Source organism: Berghia stephanieae, chromosome 2 (assembly GCF_034508935.2).
Source record: "Berghia stephanieae isolate SIO BIC M18660-M18661 chromosome 2, UCSD_Bste_1.3, whole genome shotgun sequence".
Classification (NCBI taxonomy): Eukaryota; Metazoa; Mollusca; class Gastropoda; order Nudibranchia; family Aeolidiidae; genus Berghia; species Berghia stephanieae.
Window position 1 is genome coordinate 102,564,575 of NC_088361.1, and position 22,500 is coordinate 102,587,074.

Genomic DNA, 22,500 nt, shown 5'->3' on the forward strand with positions numbered 1-22,500 from the left:
AACGTTTATTTTGTGATCGATATACTTTAGTCAAAACGAATAGGATAATCAAAATGGCTGACTAAAGACAATAACAAAGAACTGGGTGACGTCAATTTTCGTTCCTTCTATGGATAGTTTGCGCTTGGCCACGTAACTCACAACATTGCCATCCGGAAGTATAACGGACCAACACACAAAACTATGCGTAATCTTGAACGTTTATAGTCAGGTTAATACAGTTTAGTGAGAATAACTCATAAACGCAAATGGCAAAAAACAATAACAAAGACCCGAGTGACGTCTATAGCTATAGATAGTTCGAAGTTTACGTCACTCAGGTCTTTGTTATTGTTTTTGCCATCCGTGTTTATGAGTAATTCTCACTCAATCGTATTAACCTGACTATAGATAGAATGAAGTTGACGTCACTATAGTCTTTGTTATTGTTTTTTGCCATCCGCGTTTATTAGTAATTCTCACTAAACTGTGTTAAACAGACTATAAACGTTTAAGGTTAAACATAGTTTTGTGTGTTGGTCCGTTACACTTCCGAATGGCAATGTTGTGAGGTTCTTGGCCAAACGCATTCTATCTGCGGCCATGTGGTCTTGTGGTATGACACTCGCTTTCGGATCAGAAGGTCCTGGGTTCGAGCCTCGCTCGGCGCATAGTTGAGTCCTTGGAGAAGGCTCTTTACTCACAATCTCTCACCGTACTCAGGTGTAAAATGAGTACCTGGCCGTTAACAGCGTTGTCTCTGTCCTAAAAATTTGTAATATCGCCTGTCAGGCGTCATGTCTCGTCCTACATGTTATGTGGTACTGTTGGCCAGGGACCCCTTGTAAAGAGCTTTGAGCACGTTTAGTGGATATTGCGCTATATAAAAAAAGCTCAAGTCAAATCTCAAGGTTCTTGGCCAAACGCATTCTATCTATATATTACCATTAAAGAAAGTAAATAAATTTCGTAGCCAGACTATTATGATCTTGACATGAAAAAATGATATTTTATGTTTTGTACTTACGGCCATATTTCACTGGCTTTCTCCCATTCCCATCACTATTGCCAATAGGCACCAGGAATTGCATTCAAACACTTATTGATATTGGCATGAGTCTGATAGAAATTCCATTAAGCTGTCCAACTCACTTCACTGATTCTTGCTTATTTTTTATGATGCAAATTATCTATTTAATTGGGGTTTTTTCCTATTAGTGTTTGTCAATGCAATTAAAATTTTATTTCCTTCTACTTAAAAGTCAATTAGAGTTGGTTTTTCTAAATTTATCATTATCATCATTATCTTCATCATCATCATCATCATCATCATCATCATCATCATCATCATCATCATCATCATCATCATCATCATCATCATCACCATCAAATTCTGGCTCAGCTGTACAGTCTTCGCTTCGGGTTCGACCACCCCTTGCGCTGCAATAATTCACTTCTCTCTAACTCACTTTGCGGCGCTACCCTGCGGCTGGCGCCTAAGTGATACCAGTCTTCCCTTGGATTAGATCTGAAAGACAAATTTCCCGTATGGGATGAATAGAGGGATTTTTGGAAATGATTCTATTTTTTTTCAATTTTGTGTATTCTTAATAGACGTCTATATTCGTATATATATATATATATATATATATATATATATTATATATATATATATATATATATATATATTGCAAAAAACTACAAAATACAAAGTAAAAACAATACAATTGAATTTAGTAAGATTCAGCCACTTTTCTTCACTTTCGTCTTTTCTCATGAGCCATTTTCCACAATGGTTACTTTTACTTTGAACGTTTTATATTTTTTAAATAGAGATTTTGTAATAGCATTCAACAGTCTAATGTCACGTCCGCCATGCAACCAGCAGCTTGGTTCTAAACAAAGAAAATCGGTTCTTTTTATTCTTCATGCTGGCTAGAACTTTTTTACATGTCATGTGATCAGAATGTAAAAACGTCAAAACATGATCAGATTGATAATGTTTTTCTCCTCTCGATACGACTTTCATGCTCGTTGGAGAAGTATTTCATTAGGGCGTTCGCCGTTGTTCCGATAGTTTAGAACCAGTTACTAAGTTACTCTGCGTCATTACGAAGGAAGTAACGTCATAACCGTTGAAGCCTATTATTACTCCTTGTTGTGATTGAATCGAGACTCCGTGAACGTATTTATTACAAGTCAGACAACCCAAATTGTTATAGTCTATAACTTCTTCTTCTTCAAGTACCAAGTCTGTGGCAGACGTCGGTGATCACGGTACGCCATTCATCTCTCTGATCAGATAACCTCAGAAAACTAATATTACTCTTCTCTTTCTTTGTCACCCAGCTGTTCAAACTATTCAAATATGTTTTTCTTGGTCTAACTTTACTCTTTTTACCTTCTATCTTTCCTGCGAGAGCAAGATGTTCAATACATTTATGTCGATTTAGGTGCCCTAAAAATTGCATTTGTCTTTTTCTTATTGTACGAATTAATAACCTTTTAGTTTCAGCTTGCTCTAATACTTCTTCATCAGTTTTGTTCTCTGTCCATGAGATTCTTAAAATCCTTCTAAGGAACCACATTGCTGCTGTCTCCAGTTTCTTTCTAATGTCTTCTGTAATTGTCCAGCTTCCGCAGCCATATAATAATACTGACCATACATAGGCCTATAACAACAATGTTAAAACAAGCAATAATGTGTTTGGTCGTTAGAACTGTAGCCACATGAACGTTGATTCGAGTCGTATTGTGATAGTCAAAGATTGCCAACATAAACACGAGAGAACATCTGCATTTTCGATGATTGTGATTCATCGTTTTGACAACATTAAAATGATTGATTTTTAAATAGCTGGCGTGTCATTCTCTCTCTCTCTCTCTCTCTCTCTCTCTCTCTCTCTCTCTCTCTCTCTCTCTATCTATCTATCTATCTCTCTATCTATCTCTCTCTCTCTATCTATCTCTCTCTCTCTCTCTCTCTCTATATATATATATATATATATATATATATATATATATATATACATATATATATATATCATATATATATATATATATATATATATAAATGTATGTATTTTATATATATATATATATATATATATATATATATATATATATATTCACACTCTGTTTTTGTTTTTTTTTAAAACAATCTCCAACAACGGTGTTTCGTCCAGAATTCCTAGTCATCAGGGATATATATATATATAAATATATGTATATATATATATATATATATATATATATATATATATATATATATATATATTCACACCCTGTTTTTTTTTTTTTTTAATACAATCTCCAACATCGGTGTTTCGTCCAGAATTCCTAGAGTCATCAGGGATGTCGTTTCGAGGTGTCTGGGAGGAATGTTATTGATGTTGTGTTTTGTCTACGTGGTCCCAGACAACTCCCCTCAATCATATATATATATATATATATATATATATATATATATATATATATATATACATATATTTATATAGCTGTTTTAATATAAATTCTTATGGAGCGCTTCTGCATTTCTAGTAGGTTTCTAGGACCTTCCATCGGTGCCCTTAAGCATACTATGTTGTATTGCAGGAAGTGAGCCTTCTGTCTTCTTTCTTTCCTTTTACCAAGAACCCCATTCCGATTGATCTCAGTAATGGCGACATTTCATATTGTTTTTGTTTATAGGTCAGAGAGGTTATACAGGGGAAAAAACAAGATACTTCTGAACCACAGGTTCTATCTGGTATCATGTTAGGGATGAAGGTTGAATTGACGTCACTTAGCTCTTTGTTATTGATTTTAAAACAGCCGTTTTGGTGATAAGTTCACACTAGTTTATATCAATTAGACTATAGGATAGTATGCGCTTGGCTAAGAAGATCACAATATTGCTATCCGGAAGTATAACGGGCCGACACAGTTCAGTGGATTGCAAAAAAAAAAATAAAATAAATAAATAAATAAATAAAATTAAAAAAACGCCTGACCTGAGTGACGTCAACTTCATTCTATCTATAGATAGTGTGCGCTTCGCTAAGAAGCTCACAACATTACCATCCGGAAGTACGTATAACGGAGCAACACACAAAACTATGTGTAACCTTAAACGTTTATAGTCTGGATAATACAGTTAAGTGAGAATTACCATTAACATGGAAGGTAAAACAAAAACAAACAAAAATAACAAAGACCCGAGTGACGTCATCTTCATTCTATCTATAAACATTCATGGATAGTGTTAAGTGTTGGTTAAGGGAGAGAGAGGGAGAACGCAAGTGGGAGATATAGAGAGGAAGAGAGAAAGAGAGAGGAGGGGTATAATGAGAGATAGTTAGATAGATAAATAGATAGATAGATAGATAGATAGATGGATAGATAGATAGATAGATAGATAGATAGATAGATAAATAGATAGATAGATAGATAGATAGATAGATAGATAGATAAATAGATAGATAGATAGATAGATAGATAGAAAGAAAGAAAGAGAGAAACGGGGAAAGAGGTAATAACGCATGGCTCTAAACTATCGGAACAATGGCGGACCCCCTTATGAAATATTTCTCCGACGAGCATAAAAGTATATCCAGAGGGGAAAAAAACATTATAGATCTGATCATGTTTTGACTTTTACACATTCTGATCACAAGACATATGAAAAGTTCTAGCCAGCATGAAGAATAAAAAGTGCTGGTTTTCTTTGTTTAGAACCACGATGGCCGCCGTTGCTGGGCAACGTGACATCAGACTATTGAATCCAATTTGAATCCAATTAATGTCAGGTGACCATCTACACCATCATGAAACGTGTCGTAAACTGACAAAACAGATTAGATTTAACATAATATAGATAGTTCGAAGATGACGTCACTCATGTCTTTATTATTGTTTTTTGCCATCCGCGTTTATGAGTAATGCTCACTGAACTGTATTAACCTGACTATAAACATTCATGGATACACACAGCTTTGTGTGTTGGTCCGTTATACTTCCGGATGGCAATGTTATGAGCTTCTTAGCCAAGAGCATACTATCTATATTTAACATACTATACTTATTTACTTACTTATTTACTTACTTAGGCCGCCCCTTGGGGCGCCCAACATGAGCCACAAGTCTTCGCCATTCTGTCCTGTCCTCCATAAGCGTACGGTATAAGCGTACTCCATTATCAACATAATAATTATAATATAGCTAACCGTTTTACATTTTACTGTTAACCAGTATTGTGCGGCTATGTGGACTTGTGTTCTGACAATCGCTTTCAGATCGGAAGGTCCTGGGTTCGAACCTCGCTCGGTGCATAGTTGAGTCCTTGGAAAAGTCTGTTTACTCACATTCTCTCATTGTACTTAGGTGTAAAATGAGCACCTGGCCGTTAACAGCTATGTCTCTGTCGGAAAAAGATTGTAATATCGCCTAACAGGCGCCTTGTATCGTTCTACATGTTATGTGTTGCTGTTGGTTGGGGACCCTTTGTAACGCGCTTTGAGCACGTTTAGTGGATATTGCCCTATATAACAGCTCGTTTTTTGTTGTTTTTTTTTACAGTGACCCAAACATTAATGTATGGACAATGAAGATTATGTTTTTGCCATCCTCGTTTATGAGTAATTCTCACTAAACTGTATTGACCAGTCTATAAAACGTTCATGGTTACACATAGATATGTGTGTTGGTCCGTGATATTTCCTGGTGGCAATGTTGTGAGTTTCTTAGCCAAGCGCACACTATCTATAAAACGCGTTTTGTCGTTGCAACTGCAAACTGTACTCACCACTTCCATCAACCTGGTGTGGATTTGGCGCGATAATAACGTTTTGTGTTTGACGTTTTGTCATGTTGTATGTTTTCGTTTCTCCAACATGAGCGCATTGTTTAATTGACAACATCCCGTACAAACCGTGCCACCGAATGAAGGTGAAGAGCAATGCTGGGAAAAAGTTCTTTTATTGTTAAATCAGCATTTGAATATATATGGCTGCCAGGGGTATGAACCAAATGCATTATCATGTTTATTCGATTGAGAGAAAGAGAGAGAGAGAGAGAGAGAGAGAGAGAGAGAGAGAGAGAGAGAGAGGAAGAGAAGGGGAGAGAGGGAAGGAGAATGAGAGGAGAAAGAAGGAGAAGAAGAAGAAGAAGAAGAAGAAGAAGAAGAAGAAGAAGAAGAAGAAGAAGAAGAAGAAGAAGAAGAAGAAGAAGAAGAAGAGAAGAAGAAGAAGAAGAAGAAGAAGAAAGAAGAAGAGAAGAAGAAGAAGAAGAAGAAGAAGAAGAAGAAGAAGAAGAAGAAGAAGAAGAAAAGAAGAAGAAGAGAAGAAGAAGAAGAAGAAGAAGAAGAAGAAGAAGAAGAAGAAGAAGAAGAAGAAGAAGAAGAAGAAGAAGAAGAAGAAGAAGAAGAAACAGAAGACGACGACGAAGAGAGAGAGAGAGAGAGAGAGAGAGAGAGAGAGAGAGAGAGAGAGAGAGAGAGAGACCGACTGCCAGACAAGTAGACAGACATCATAAAACAGACAAGACATTCAGACAGATAGAGTGTTTGTATATCCCAGATCTTTTTTGGATTGATGATTTATCACTTATGGAATAGAACTGCCATAAATGAATATACATGATGAGAGATGACTTTCAGAACAGATTTTCTTTCCCTGCCCTCCACTGTTAACTTGATTAGTGGCGAGATATCATTTTATGTCTTCCGATGTTTAGATCCGTTATCTTTTATGTCATGGGTGATTTCTTAGAAGATTTGTTAATGGCACATTATATGAGATCAAAGAAGGAAGATTGCAAACGAAAGGTGGGAAGTGTATTCTCTCTTTCATCCTACAGAACAGTTAAAAATAATTTGCTTTACGCGCTCAGATCATTGGGAATAGAGAGCGAGGTGCAATGTTTCTTAAATAGTTTACTGGCGTTCTCTGGATGAAAGACGTATTGAAAAATTTGCCCAGTAAAATCGTCCTTCAAATATCGATCGATTTAAATTAACCTTATCTTGGCAAAAACTCTCAAGCTTGGGACTTCGCGAAGTCCCCTGTTTGAGAGTTTTTGACAATATGAGGTTCATTTAAATCGATCGCTATTTGAAGGGCGGTTATTTTGGCCGATTTTTAAATACTTGTTTTCTCCCAAAGTACGTAAATTAATTGGTTAATTAATTCATAATGAATTATAATTCAACAACATAATGCCCATTGTTCAAAGAACACGTGAATAATTTGTTTTTGAAATGGTTAATGAAGTTCTCTTCTTAAACCTTACATTGCAATGCACCCTTTATCTCATCAGTGTATCATCCGACAACTTTTGCCTGTTCATGCAGTACACCGTAGTCGAATGAGGTAATGTATTTATATTGCCTTAATCGAACATGTTGAGTTTTTATTAGTGACTGGATGATTGATAATGATTGCTAAATGTTGCTGTTAAGTTGCGTACGTTTGTAGAGCAGTTAAAACTCCTTGCCTCGATAATATGTGGAAGTTGATCCAAACCCATGAAAGAGTTCTACGAATGATTATGGTGAACAAGACGGGTAGATAGAGCTAGTGTTAACGTTTGATTTTTAATGTACATTAAATATTGAACCTTTCCCGGAGGCCAAAGTCAAATAAATAAAAGGGTATTTTGTAAAGTCAAGGTAAACAATACGACTTCAAGGAAAATTATAGCAATCGGCGGGGGTTGATGTAGACCACTGTTACGATAAGCTTTTATATAGAGCAATATCCGCTAAACGTGCTCAAAGCGCTTTACAAGGGGTCCCTGGCCAACTGCAACACTTAACATGTAGGACGGGACATGCGCCTGTTAGGCGATTTTACATTTTTTTCGGACAGAGACACAACGCTGTTAATGGCCGGGTACTCATTTTACATCTGAGTACGGTGAGAGAATGTGAGTAAAGAGTCTTTTCCAAGGACTCAACTATACACCGAACGAGGCTCGATCCGAAAGCGAGTGTCATACCGCAAGACCACATAGCCACACAAATTCGCCTGTTGAAGGTTATACTTCAACATCTGTGACAAATCATGCCTGTGTGATAATGTCCTCCATTTTTATGCACTTGCCACGACCTGATCACATGTGGTACAATGCAATATTTACATCACAAGAAAGGTGTGCTTTGGCGAATGGAACAACCAGGTAACATTTTAACAGGGATGGCCGATCAAGCCTTGCTAAGATGGAACTAATGGGTTCGTGTCGAAAAGGGTTTGGATAAATGGCTGGATGGATGGATGGATGGATGGATGGGTGGGTGGGTGGACTGATGGAATGGAGGATGGATGGATGGATGGATGTATACATTGGTGGATAGATTGGTTGTTGGATAGATAGATTGGTCGATGGATGGATGGTGGATTGGAGGATGGGTGGATGGATGTATACATTGGTGGATAGATTGGTGGTTGGATATATAGATTGGTCGATGGATGGATGGTGGATTGGAGGATGGGTGGATGGATGTATACATTGGTGGATAGATTGGTGGTTGGATAGATAGATTGGTCGATAGATGGATGGTGGATTGGAGGATGGCTGGATGGATGTATAGATTGGTGGTTGGATAGATAGATTGGTCGATGGATGGATGGTGGATTGGAGGATGGGTGGATGGATGTATACATTGGTGGTTGGATAAATAGATTGGTCGATGGATGGATGGTAGATTGGAGGATGGGTGGATGGCTGTATAGATTGGTGATAGGATAGATAGATTGGTCGATGGATGGATCGTGGATTGATGGATGGATGGATAGATGGGTGGATGTATGGATGGGTGGATGGGTAGGTGGGTTGATGGATTGGAGGATGGGTGGATGGATGTATAGATTGGTGGTTGGATAGATAGATTGGTTGATGGATGGATGCTGGATTGATGGATGAGTGGAAGAATGAATGGAATGCTTGATGAATAGATGGATGAGTAGATTAGTTGGTGGATGTGTGGATGGATGGATGGATGGATAGATGGCTGTAATATGGAGGGATGGATGTATAGATGAATGAATGTATGGAAGGATGGACGTATAAATGGATGGATGGATAGGTAGATGTTTGGATGGATGGACGAACGTTTAGATGGATGGTATGGATATATTAATGGATAGATGAGTGGGTGGATGTATGTATGGATGGAATGGATTAGTGGATGGATTGGCGGATGGATGGAATGGATGGAGATATTGGTAAATTGATAGATGAATGGATAGATGGATAGCTCAATTGTTAGATAGATGAGTGAAGGGATGGATGGATTGATTATCCGACAACAACAAAATATTTTTTAGCAAAGAGAATAAGAGTAAATGAATGTATTGAAATAAAGATAAAAGATAAATAATATAACAATATGATAAAATCACATAAATTCATCCTCAGAGGAAATGTCAAATCTTTAAGGCCAATCCATAGATCAGATCCAGATTACTCGGACACCAGAGCCGTGAAGTTCTAAAATGAGCTTTATGGCTTGTAAAAAATAAATAGTTAAAATAATTTGGCCAGGGAAGTTATCTTTCAAATTGCGAACGATTAAAATGACCCTCATCTTGTCAAAAACTCTCATATCTGGGAGTCCCTTGAAGCCTCATAATTCAGTGTTTTCGTCAAGATGAAGGACAATTTAATCACAGTAAATGCACTGATAACCAAATAGCACATACTGCGTTCTGTTAAAAAAAATCGGCGGTATAGTTGAAGGACGAGTAAAAGAGTAGATAGAGAGGAGGGCACAGTGCGTAGCCATCGTTAAATAATATAGCCTGACACAAGAACCCTCTAGGACTTATAGTTTGACGTCATTTTTAAGGTTTGTGTCTAGTGAGTTGCTGTTAGTAGAGATCAAGGAAACAAGTGATTCCATTGGTTGAACTATTGAATACAACTCACGATTTGTTTTCTTTTGTGGCCAAAGACTTGTCTTTTGACGTCATTTTTTTTGGTCAGTGTCAGGCTATAAGTTTACGATGGCTACACACACACTTCCACTCATCCATCAATCCAGCATCCATCCATCAACCAATGGTGTGGTCTTTCCGTTCCTCGCACCCGAATCATCGTCACCGCCATGGGCAAAATACCTCGCCCTAGCTCACTTTGCGGTGCAGCAGACGCTTGGGTCAATCCGATTTTCCTTGGAATGGACTCGTAAAGAAAATGTCTTCTCTTGGGGGTGAATGCAAACATGTAACTCTCTCCTTACCGATGGTTTTCAGTATTTTCCCCAAGATGGTAGGCTTACCCAGTTGAAAAATTGATTTTTTAGACTAAAACCATCTCTCTACAAAACAACTTTATGTTCTTATTAATTAAACAAAGATCACTGTGATGTACAAACTAAATCTGGATAAGAAAAAAATGTATATTGTGTTGTAACAAATGTAGCGATTTTGCTGTGGGTGGTAAGGAGAGGGTTAAATAATAGATGGAAAGAATAAGAAATCAAACTAATTGGAAGATATCGGAATTATGTAGGATGATTTTGATGTCAAATATTACATTTATGTCCAAAAATATTAGACTTGGGTTTTATTTATTTAATTGTAAAATTATAACTAAGTTGTTGAAGGCACCAAAACCTAAAAAAATCATGTTTCCGACATCTTCTATAGACCGCCATAATACCGTTTAGACACGAAAAGTCACTTTATATTACTCACCTCTCATTTTCATGCCTTCCCTGAGGTGCAATTTGACAGATCCTTTGAGTACACCCCCAGCCGAGAAGACAGCCTGTGCTGACGCAAATTGAATCTCAAACGACGCTAGTTTACCCATGTCTTCAAATTCCACAGGGACGAAGGAATAGAACCAAATGTCAGGATAATACTCCAGGTAGTCAGTATCTTGGTAGTATAGTATTCACAGTGCGAGTGAGAAATACTGCAGTCATGTCATTTCGCGTACGAATAGGGGCTTTTCGTAATGCGTCATCAATGACGAATATAGACACATGATTCGATCCAGAATTTGCTTATTTACACTGATTCAAAGCATCTTTATATGAGATATAAATATTTGTATATTCAATTAAGTGTATTATCGCAGGTGTATCAATGGTTTTGGCACAATATCTGCAAATAATTCAAAACACAAATGTAGAAAAACACCACGAGATTTTTACAAGTTGGAATGATATAGAAGAAAATGTTATTCCATGTATGCATTGATCCACATTCCCTACTATTAGACAGGCTGCCAGCCTCTCAGCCCCCCCTGTTTGAATATCAACAATATCCCAAGGCACACGGAGGTGGCATTTGAACCCCGCTGGTTGAGTATATATACATATCCTTATTAAAAATAAGATAGGCAAAAGCTTAGACATTTGACTTGTCTACGTTCACATAAAATCTGGATCAAGGAAAAAGTCTTTTAAGAGAGAGAGAGAGAGAGAGAGAGAGAGAGAGAGAGAGAGGGGGGGGGGGGGTGAGAGCAAAAGAGAGAGGCAGATGGGGAAAAGTAAAAGAGGAAGTGAGAAAGGAGAAAGAGGGAGAGACATAGAGAGAGAGAAAGAGAGAGAGAGAGAGAGAGAGAGAGAGAGAGAGAGAGTGATAAGGGGAGAGATAGAGAAAGATTGAGAGAAAGAGGTGGGGGGTGGGTAGGGAAGAGTGGGAGAGAGATATATTCCTGTTCCTGCTACCTGCTATATTCAGAATATAATTAAATACTCGGTTTAGTATTTCCTACTCTCCAATCATTTTTGAAGACTAAAACAATAATCAATATTTATCTTATAACAATTGAAATTGATTATCGATTATCAGTATTGCAGCATGCTTTAAAAATTAAACTAGTACAGACGTTGCGGGTTAATAAATGTTTATCAGGGACATTCAATTATGCGGCGCTGCACTGCGGCTCACGCCTGGGTTATTCCAGTCTTGCCTTGGAATAGATCCAAAAGAAAAAATGTCCATTGGGGATGAATAAAGGGATCGTATTATTTTTTATTATTATTATCATTGATATATTTTAATCATTCTGCTATCTTGGAAATTACGATAGATCGGGAAATTGTTTTGAGCCATTGACGATTACGATCTGTCGAGTATACAATCCGTAGACGCGCACAATTGAATCTGTTAACTGCGCACAATTGAATCTGTTAACTGCGCACAATTGAATCTGTTAACTGCGCACAATTGAATCTGTTAACTGTTACTGTAGATCTATCGGTAGATTGGACTTGGAAACATTTCAAAACATGGAGAGGTTTTTGCCGTGGACAAATCACAAAATTGAAGGGCTTATCATGCACGGACAGTCAACTCTCTCCTTACCAACTACAGGAAAATCGTCACATTCGTTACGATGCAGAAACCAACAACTTTCTCATCTGATTATTCTTGTTTCTCGTAAACTTTGAAGAAAATGTGTTTTTTATAGCCATAAAACTTGACACTGTATGGTAGAGCTCATTTTGCAGAACAATATTATGCATAGAATGTACTTGTTAATCTTCTGTTTGAGTAAGAAAAATCTATTGTTGTGTTGGGTGGATGTGAAGTTTTGAGGAAAATTCTGAAACTGGCCGGTAAGGAGAGGGTTAAGTATTTTATAGAACGTGGAAATAAGTTAACTCTCTCTCCTTACCAGCTATTTTTAGAATTTCCCCCGAAAATTCACTCCCACCCAACACAAAAATAGACTTTTCTTACTCAAACAAAAAAGTAACAAGTGCATTCTATACAGACAGAATGTTGTTCAGCAAAATGAACACTACAACACTGTTTAATAATTTATAGTTGTCATCAAAGCATTTCTTTAAATTTTGGGATGTACAAGAGAAATCAGAATGAGACAATTGTCGGTTGCATCGTAACGAATGTGGCGATTTTCCTATGGTTACCAAGGACAGGGTTAAAGCGAGACGAATCTTTTGATCCATCAACAGTTAAAGTTGATCCAATAATAAAGTGAGCGCAAAAATAAGCCAAAATTTTTTTAAAATATATAAACAGTCACTAATTATCGATCGTGTTGAATCTTTGGTCGTAATCGAATACCGTGCTAAGACTGTATATATTTTCAAAGAGGTAGACCTATATTTTACAATAGGATAGATTCTATCTCAAACAATAGCATTTAGAAATGGAAGAAAGTTGAGGTTGGCCTGAAGAACTCTGACGAGAATGTTCCGTCGTACTCTGGGAAAGAAACGACACGAATTTACGATTTTGGCCTAAAATGTCGTCCTTCAATAGAGTTCAACAGTCGTGACGACACTTCATCATAATGACGCATTGAACATAGTAACTGTTTCTAAACTATCGGAACAATGGCGGACGCCCTTATGAAATACTTCTCCATCGAGCATAAAAGAGTATCTAGATGAGAAAAACACTCTAAATCTAATCATGTTTTGAATTTTATACACTCTGATCACATGTGAAAAAGTTCTAGCCAGCATAAAGAATAAAAAGTACCGATTCTCTTTGTTTAGAACCAAGCTGCTGGTTGCTGGGCGGGCGTGACATCAGACTATTGAATCCTATTAACGTTCAATCAAAGTGACCCTCATCTTGGAAAAAACTCTTTTTTTATGAAATGTTATTGAAGTCCCAGGTTTGAGAGATGCAGACAGGTTGAGGATAATTTTAATCGATCGATATTCGAAGGATGAATTTTCTGGCCAAAATTTTAAAATCGTGATTTTTCAAAGTACGGCGGTATTGTTATTGATTTTGTGTCTAAGATCTCATTAGTCTAAGCACGCCAGGTGTTTAATGCAAATCAAAGTATCACAATATTTTTTGAAGTGTCTCAAGTGGATGGAAACAGACAGAATGTGTCCTAATGAAATACAGACAAAGCCGATTCAAAACATGCTATCTGTATGTTTTCACTTTTCAGACTTTTCTTTGATTAGAACAAAGTAACCACATGCATCAATTGCAGAGAACAAAAATATTATGAAAACAGTGAGAGCACTTTGGGATCAATTCGTATCTCATGTCATATTTTTAAGCACCACCACCTTCATCATCATTCTTTATCATCACGCACAGTAATAGGTAATTTCTTTGATTTAAACTTGTGTAAATGTTACTGCTTGAAGCTCGAAGAAATAAATAACAATTGAATGTAACTTTCAATTTAATAAACGAAAACAGATAGTGTGGGCGTTTCGGGTTACCCCTTTATCAACAAAACAGGATGAATGTAACACCACAGACGAATATGATAATGTGATAGTGGCGTTGTTAAGGTGAATTCACAATTTCAAACAATTTCTAGTAAGAATTAAATTGGCATTTTGTCAGTGTAAGACAGAGTTATGTTTCCTTTGTTTGAATCATTTTAGCTTTTATATCTTCGTACCTTTCTATTTATAGAACGAAAATGACGTCACTCAGGTCTTTTTTTATTGTTTTTTGTTTGTTTGTTTTTTGCCATCCATGTTTGTGAGTAATTCTAACTAAACTGTATTAACCAGACTATAGATAGTATGCGCTTGGCTAAGAAGCTCACAACATTGCCATCCGGAAGTATAACGGACCAACACACAAAACTGTAATTATCCATGAACGGTTATAGTCAGGTTAATACAGTTCAGTGAGCATTACTCATAAACGCGGGTGGCAAAAAAAAAAAAAAAAAAACAATAACAAAGACCTAAGTGACGTCAACTAAGAACTATCTATAAACGTTTAAGGTTATCCATAGTTTTCTGTGATGGTCCGTTATACTTCCGGGTGGCAATGTTTCTGAGTTCTTAGCCAAGCGCAGAGTATCTATTGTGACACGATTTCAGGAAAAATCATCTAGATTAACGAGTTAACGACCGTACTCTGGAAAAAATACGTATTTAAAAAATTGGACAGAAAATTCCAAATACCGATCGATTTTTTATACCCGTCATCTTGGCAAACAACTCTCAAACCTGGGACGTTAATCAAGACTTCACGAAGTCCCAGGTTTGAGAGGCATTTTTTCCAAGAGCAGGGTCACTTAAATCGATCTATATTTGAAGGATGATATTTCTAGCCAAATTTTTAACTACGTGTCTTTCCAGAGTACGACAGTTAACTGCTTAACTCATTCAACCCTAACACTGACTATATCCGTAGTTGACCCGGGTTACTTTTACCCCATACCTTATTATTACATTTTTTCTGAGACAAATTTTAGACGTAGCATCAAAGCTAATGGTTTTAGTTTTGTACATGTTAATGATAGTTGAATAAAACTATCTATGTACATGCTCATTTTTAATACATTTTTTCCAATTTTGAAAAGTAGTAAAAATCTCTAGGATTGAGTGAGTTAATATTTAGATGCCGTGCGCTTGGCTAAGAAACTCACAACATTGCCATCGGTAAATATAACGGATCAACACACAAAACTAGGTGTAACCTTAAACATTAGAGAATTACTCATAGACACGGATGGCAAACAAAAAAAAACAATAACAAAGACCTGAGTGACGCCAACTTCGTTCTGTCTATAAGAAAACAGTAAAATGCATTGCTAGACATAAACAGTGCAAAAATAGATTGCCCTGTGTTGAGTAAAATGAACAAAGAGAAATATTTACTTTTACTTAATTATCTCTCCTTCTGGCTTTGGATCTGGTACTTAAATTTATGCCAGTCAATATCGATTGCCACAGCTAAATATTTAGAATGTGAAATAAAAACTTCTGGCAAAAACTAATTTAATAATATTGTTAAAACAACAGTTTTACGATTTGAAGAACAAGGGGAAAAAAACATACATTGTCATAATATTATAATATTACACCCCCCACCCCTCCCTTTCCTCCTTGGTATATTCAGTACTTATCATTTAATAAAGTATTCCTTCGGAGCCATGAGCCGGAATTTAACCCGATTTCTATAGCGTGAAACGACAATAGCAATTACTTGCTATCCCTTGGATAGGACGCTAGTCTATCGCAAAGTACTTTCCGCCAGATCTAACAGGCCCAGCTACCCAATCACTGCTGAGTGGACAGAGGGGTCCTTTTCCAAGGACTCAACTATGCGCCGAGCGCGAGGCTCGAACCCAGGACCTTTCGATCCAAAAGCGAGTGTCATACCACTAGACCACATAGCCGCCCTAGTTGTTTCATGGAAATCCTTGGTACAGTTTGAACGTGTGTGGCCCAGTCTAACGTTTAAATTTCTTATATCTCGGAAAACGTTACATTGTATGTTATTTCCCTCCTAGTCTTGATTCCATAATGTTTTTATAATATAACTAAAGTAACAAAAAAGCGTTAATTTTTTTTTCCTCTGACCCTCTTATCCAAACAGCTGTTTTTGGGGTAGCGAGTATTTGGCCAAAATTCTAATAATGTTTGTGTGAGTGTGTGTGTGTGTGTGTGTGTGTGTGTGTGTGTGTGTGTGTGTGTGTCAGAAAAGCTTTATCGATATATAGAGTAAAGATTGTTTTATTTTTTGTTTGTTGTTTTTTGTTTTGTTTTTATTTCCTTTTTTTGTCACAATAGGAAATACAAAATCTCTGCTGTAGGATGGAAATTGATTTATCACCTGTCATCAAAGAATGCTTTTAGAAAAATAACACCTGAAAGAAGTGGCTAGGAATCTGATTAGGGAAGGGCAGCATTTGTGCGATAAATCCTGGCACCATTGAATCTCCCAGATGTAGTATAGTATATTATTTGTAACCAGATTGGTCCGACTTGTGTCAAGATATGATAATAGGGAGATAATCTGACGGTAAAAAGGCAACATCTGGCAAAAACCTGAAAAAAGAGAGATTTATCTGATCGAGAAAGATGCTTTTATGTTCACATTTAACATAATGAACACTAATAGGTGTTCTTTTCAACGCTACACCCGTTTTGTTTTTATACATTTTAAATGGTTTTTTCCTCTGATGTTAACTCTTCTTTAGGTTTCTATGTTTATGAGTTACCTGATGTATTCAAGCAAGTCTTTTGTCCAACCGAGTCATCGTTTTGGTGGGCATGTCTTAGTTAATCAAATGTAAACGCGCTGCTATGTGTATGAAAATCGTAAACGTGCCCATAGGTCAAGCTGAACAAAATTGCCTTCTTGTATATTGGATATTTCGAAAACTGTCAACATTATACTATGCAGGTCATTTAGAGCACATAAATATTGAAATGTAACCAATTATCGGAACACATAGAAACATAATATAGATCGTCCCCTATTAAAACGTTCCTATAGATAGTATGCGCTTGGATAAGAAGCTCATAACATTGCCATCCGGAAGTATAACCGACCAACACACAAAACGGTGTGTATCCATGAACGTTTTTAGTCGGGTTAATACAGTTCAGTGAGCATTACTTATAAACGCGGATGGCAAAAAACAATAACAAAGACCTGAGTGACGTCATATCCGAACTATCTATACATTTACAAAGAATCAAATTTAATTTATTATCGTCTTCCGTTATACAAATGTCGAGAACAGATAAGTGATGTAATTTAACATTAAACTAATCTTAACCTGAAAGATTGACGTAACAAAATCTCTATCTCCTCAACATAACACAAGGTTGGAACGAAAGGTCACATAGGACAACATATTATGAAATGTCTGGAAAAGATTCTGAAAAGAGAGCTGTTGCAATTTATATATGACCAACACATACTTGATCCATATCAGTTTGCCTACCAACAAAATCTTAGTATGGAAGACGCACTCCTCACAGTGATGCATTCAATATCAAATCACTTGGATGTTTCACCCGCCAACTACTGCCGAATCCTATACGTCGAATTTTCGTCTGCCTTTAATGCCATGAAAACCAACATATTAATTAGTAAACTGCATGCTCTAAACCTTCCCCATTACCTCATCAACTGGTATAACAACTTTCTCATCGATCGCCCCCAACATGTCAGAGTAGGCTCAAATATATCATCAGTAAAAAACTCTTTCAAACGGATGCCCACAAGGGTGTGTAAGCTCACCTCTACTTTACATCCTCTATACAAACGATTGTGTGGCTAGCTTTGATAACTGCCAACTCATCAAGTATGCTGATGACACCGCAATACTCGGCCTGCTCAATGATTCCGTCTCCGAATTTAAATACACTGAGCAAGTTAGTAAATTCAGCAAATGGTGTGCCGATAACTGTCTAGAGCTCAATGTAACAAAAACAAAGGAACAACTGTTTGATCACAGAAAAATAGGAAAAAGAGCAAGACAAATAACAAAAATTAACAATCAGGCGGTTGAAACTGTTGAAACGTTTAAATACCTTGGTGTAATTATAGATAACAGTCTAAGATTTGAATCGCACACCAACAATGTCATCAAAAAATGTAACCAGCGCTTGTATATACTCAGAAAATTAAGGTCTTTCAATGTGAACAGAAAGACCATGATACAAATCTACAAGTCATTAATATTGAGTATCGTTTCGTTTGGCATCACAACGTGGTATGGAAGCTGTGGAACAAAAGAAAAATCCAAACTACATAGAACCCTCAGAGAGGCTTCAAAAATAATTAACACAGACCTTAGAAGCCTTGACACAACTTATATTAATGCAGTTGAGAAGAAATCTTTTAACATTATCAATGAAAAGAGGCATCCGCTGAACGAAAAATTCCAACTTCTGCGCTCCGGAAGACGGTATCTAGAAGCAAAATGTCGGACAAATCGACATAAGACAACCTTCATTCCAACCGCCATAAAATTAATTAACAAATCTTCTGTGGAAAAATGAGACAACCAATGAAAATAACGAGAAGCAGTGTCGTGAATCATCATCATCGACATTGCCGCCGTCGTTATCATCATCATCATCATCATCATCATCATCATCATCATCATCATCATCATCATTATCGTAGTCATCATCATCATCATCATCATCATCATCATCATCATCATCATCATCATCATCATCATCATCATCATCATCATCATCATCATCACAATCATTGCCATCTTCTTCTTAATATAAGACACTATATTTATAATATGGTTATCTGCTGTCCCAGCAAATATATCGTATCGTTCTATCTGTCTGTGTGTGTGTCTGTGTGTATGTATATATGTATGTATGTATGTATGTATGTATGTATGTATGTATGTATGTATGTATGTATGTATGTATGTATGAATGTAGGCATGCATATACGATGATATGCTGGTTTGTATGTATGTCTGCATGTATGTATGTATGTATGTATGTATGTATGTATGTATGTATGTATATGTGTTTGTATGTACGCTCATTTCTTTTGTATACACGTGTAGAAACAATGTGCAAGCGTGTATGTTCGTGTATGGCTGTGTCTGTATTTGTAAATGTGTTGATGTTCATACCATGAACCAAACTGAGCATTGTTTACCTCACATGAATTGCCTTTAATTTGGACAATAAAGATTATTATTATTAGGACAAAACAATAAATCACTTAATGTGTTTAAAGCGCTTTACAGTGGATCTCACAATGTAAGTGTGGATATGTGGTCTTGTGGTATGAATGACACTCGCTTTCGGATCGGAAAGTCCTGGATTCGAGCCTCGCTCGACGCACAGTTGAGTCCTTGGAAAATTATCTTTACTCACATTCTTTCATCGTACCCAGGTGTAAAATAGTACATCGCAATTAACAACAAAAATTGTATTATCGCCTAACAGGTGTCATGTCTCATTCTACGTGTTACGTGTTGCTGTTTGTCAGGGACCCTTTGTAAAGCGCTTGAGCACGTTTAGTGGATATTGCGCTATATAAAATAGCTCAATAAAAAATCTCAATTAGTTGAGACATGACGCCTGTAAAACGCTTTTACATTTTTTTATTCGACAAAGACGACGCTGTTACCGAGCAGGTAACTTTAAACCTGAGTGCAGTCAGAGGATGTGAGTAAATAGCCTTATCTAAGGACTCAACTTTGCGTTGCCCAAAGCGAGATGCGAATCAGGGACCTACTATGCTAGTCCGAAGGCGAGTGTCATACAACAAGACCCATAACGCCGCACAAAGAAACTGCATTAGCAAGTAGTAGTAGTAGTAGTAGTAGTAGTAGTAGTAGTAGTAGTAGTAGTAGTAGTAGTAGTAGTAGTAGTAGTAGTAGTAGTAGTAGTAGTAGTAGTTGTTGTTGTTGTTGTAGTAGTAGTAGTAGTAGTAGTAGTAGTAGTAGTAGTAGTAGTAGTAGTAGTAGTAGTAGTAGTAGTAGTAGTAGTAGTAGTAGTAGTAGTAGTAGTAGTAGTAGTAGTAGTAGTAGTAGTAGTAGTAGTAGTAGTAGTAGCTATGGGGACCCCACTGCATTAGCAAGGATGGTCGAAAATTTTCCACCAATTCGGGTCATACAAAGCCACAAACGAAAGGAGTCCGGCCGTGCGTGTTTCCACTTGATTGTTTTGATGTGAGCAAGAATGCCTGGCGAGGCTGACCACACCGTTCCACAATGTCCAATTACTCAAGGTGATGATGAGTACTCACAACATCTTGTATAAATGAATGAATATGTGACCAATCGTCTCAAAACGGAGTTATGTCGATGTGAAATTGATGAATATAAGTATATATTAGGTTTAACTCATCTAAGATAAAGTTAGAAATGATTTTCAAAACCTGTTGAGACCTATAATCTGTTCATCATTTAGAGGAAACTGGGATTTGAGTCACATATATAATCATGGAGTTTCGACATAAAGCGCTCATTATTATTATTATTATTATTATTATTATTATTATTATTATTATTATTATTATTATTATTATTATTATTATTATTATTATTATTATTATTATTATTATATTATTATTATTATTATATTATTATTATTATATATTATTATTATTATTATTATTATTATTATTATTATTATATTATATTATCATTATTATATTATTATTATTATTATTATTATTATTATTATTATATATATTATTATTATTATTATTATTATTATTATTATTATTATTATTATTATTTATTATATTATACCAATAAGTTAGCAAATGTTCATAAATGTAACCTGCCCAATGTGATTGACAATGTCCCATCCGGCCACTGACAGCGATTGAAGTTGTGAGCCTTGTTCACGGGGCATCAATAAATTATACCAATATATATATACAAATGTAAATTGTCACTCACATTAAATGGCCGCGACGAACGTCTTGGCCACATATAATGTGAGTGACAATTTGTATTCTATATTAGCTCTAACCATCTTTATCGAGCACTTTCGTACCTACGAGTACCCACCAACACTCATATATATATATATATATATATATATATATATATATATATATATAAACAATTATCATAAAAGAGTAAGAAACAACAACAGAAAACCAAGCAAATAAAACACAAAATGGATTTTTGAACATACATAGATAGTTACTTTGTCTCAAATGTTCCTTCTCGACGTTTACATATTAGCAGGTCTGATAAAGAGATCACATATGCTTGGTTTACCGTTGTTGTAATACGTTTCAACAGTCGTGACGTCACTTCCTTCGTAATGACGCATGGTAACTGGCTCTAAACTATCGGAACAATGGCGGACGCCCTTATGAAATATTTCTTCGACGAGCATAAAAGCGTATCCAGAGAGAAAAAAACATTATAAATATGATCATCTTTTGACTTTTACACATTCTGATCACAAGATATATGAAAAGTTCTGGCCAGCATGAAGATTAAAAAGTACCGATTTTCTTTGTTTAGAACCACTATGGCCGCCGTTGATGGGCGTCGTGACATCAGACTATTGAATCTAATTGTAGTGATATAAATTACGTTAGATTAGGACCAGTTCCATTACATCATTGAACCCAAAACGATTCGGGTTAAAAGACCTTCAAATAAGTACACCTCATCTCTTCTCAATTTATGGATATTATATATATAGCCTATATATATTATATATATGGGAGGCCTTCCGAATACCCCTACATCCCCAGTATTCTTGTTTTTTTATAATGTTCTAGTAGGGGGTTTGGGAGGGGGGAAACCCTTTAAAAAAAATAAAAGTTTCCCCCCTCCCAAACCCCCTACTTGAACAAGAATACTGGGGATGTAGGAGCTTTCGGAAGGCCTCTAGATATATATATATATATATATATATATATATATATATATATATATATATATATATATATATCGGAAAGTAATAATCAAATACATAAATAGTACTTTAAAACTAATCATGACATGAGTTTTTTGAAAGTGAAAAATCAATGAGCAGGCACCGGTGTAAGATAAAGAACTGAACAAGTGTGAATGAAAGGTATCAGACAAAGAAAGAAAGAATAGTACAAGAAAAAAAGCATCCAAAAAGAAATCTGTCGACCTCGACCAAGGCTTTCTATATAGAAGGCCTTGCCTCGACTGGAGATCGAACCTCAGACCTTCTGATTATCGGTCAGACAGTAATCAAAAGGTCCAAGGCACAATCCCCAGTCGACTAATTTTTTTGGGATGGTTTGTTTTTTTTCTTGTGTTTTTCTTTCTTACTTTGTCTGACACCTTTCATACACACTTATTTTTCAGTTCTTTATCATGGGTTTTTGGCTTGACAAGAAA

At 36.2% G+C, this 22,500-nt stretch overlaps 1 protein-coding gene across 8 annotated transcripts in view; it reads right to left on the minus strand.

Annotated features, from left to right (window-relative positions):
* Nucleotides 1-22,500, minus strand: part of LOC144966108 (arrestin domain-containing protein 17-like) — a 67,730-nt gene that overhangs the window by 32,555 nt on the left and 12,675 nt on the right. For 6 of the 8 annotated variants that reach the window (XM_078902200.1, XM_078902196.1, XM_078902202.1 and 3 more), the window contains exon 2: nt 10,653-11,066. In XM_078902200.1, coding sequence (XP_078758326.1) covers nt 10,653-10,770 — 118 coding nt within the window. In that variant the 5' untranslated portion in view covers nt 10,771-11,066. The remainder of the gene's footprint in view (nt 1-10,652; nt 11,067-22,500) is intronic. The other 2 variants (XM_078902203.1, XM_078902199.1) reach the window with 1 other exon arrangement.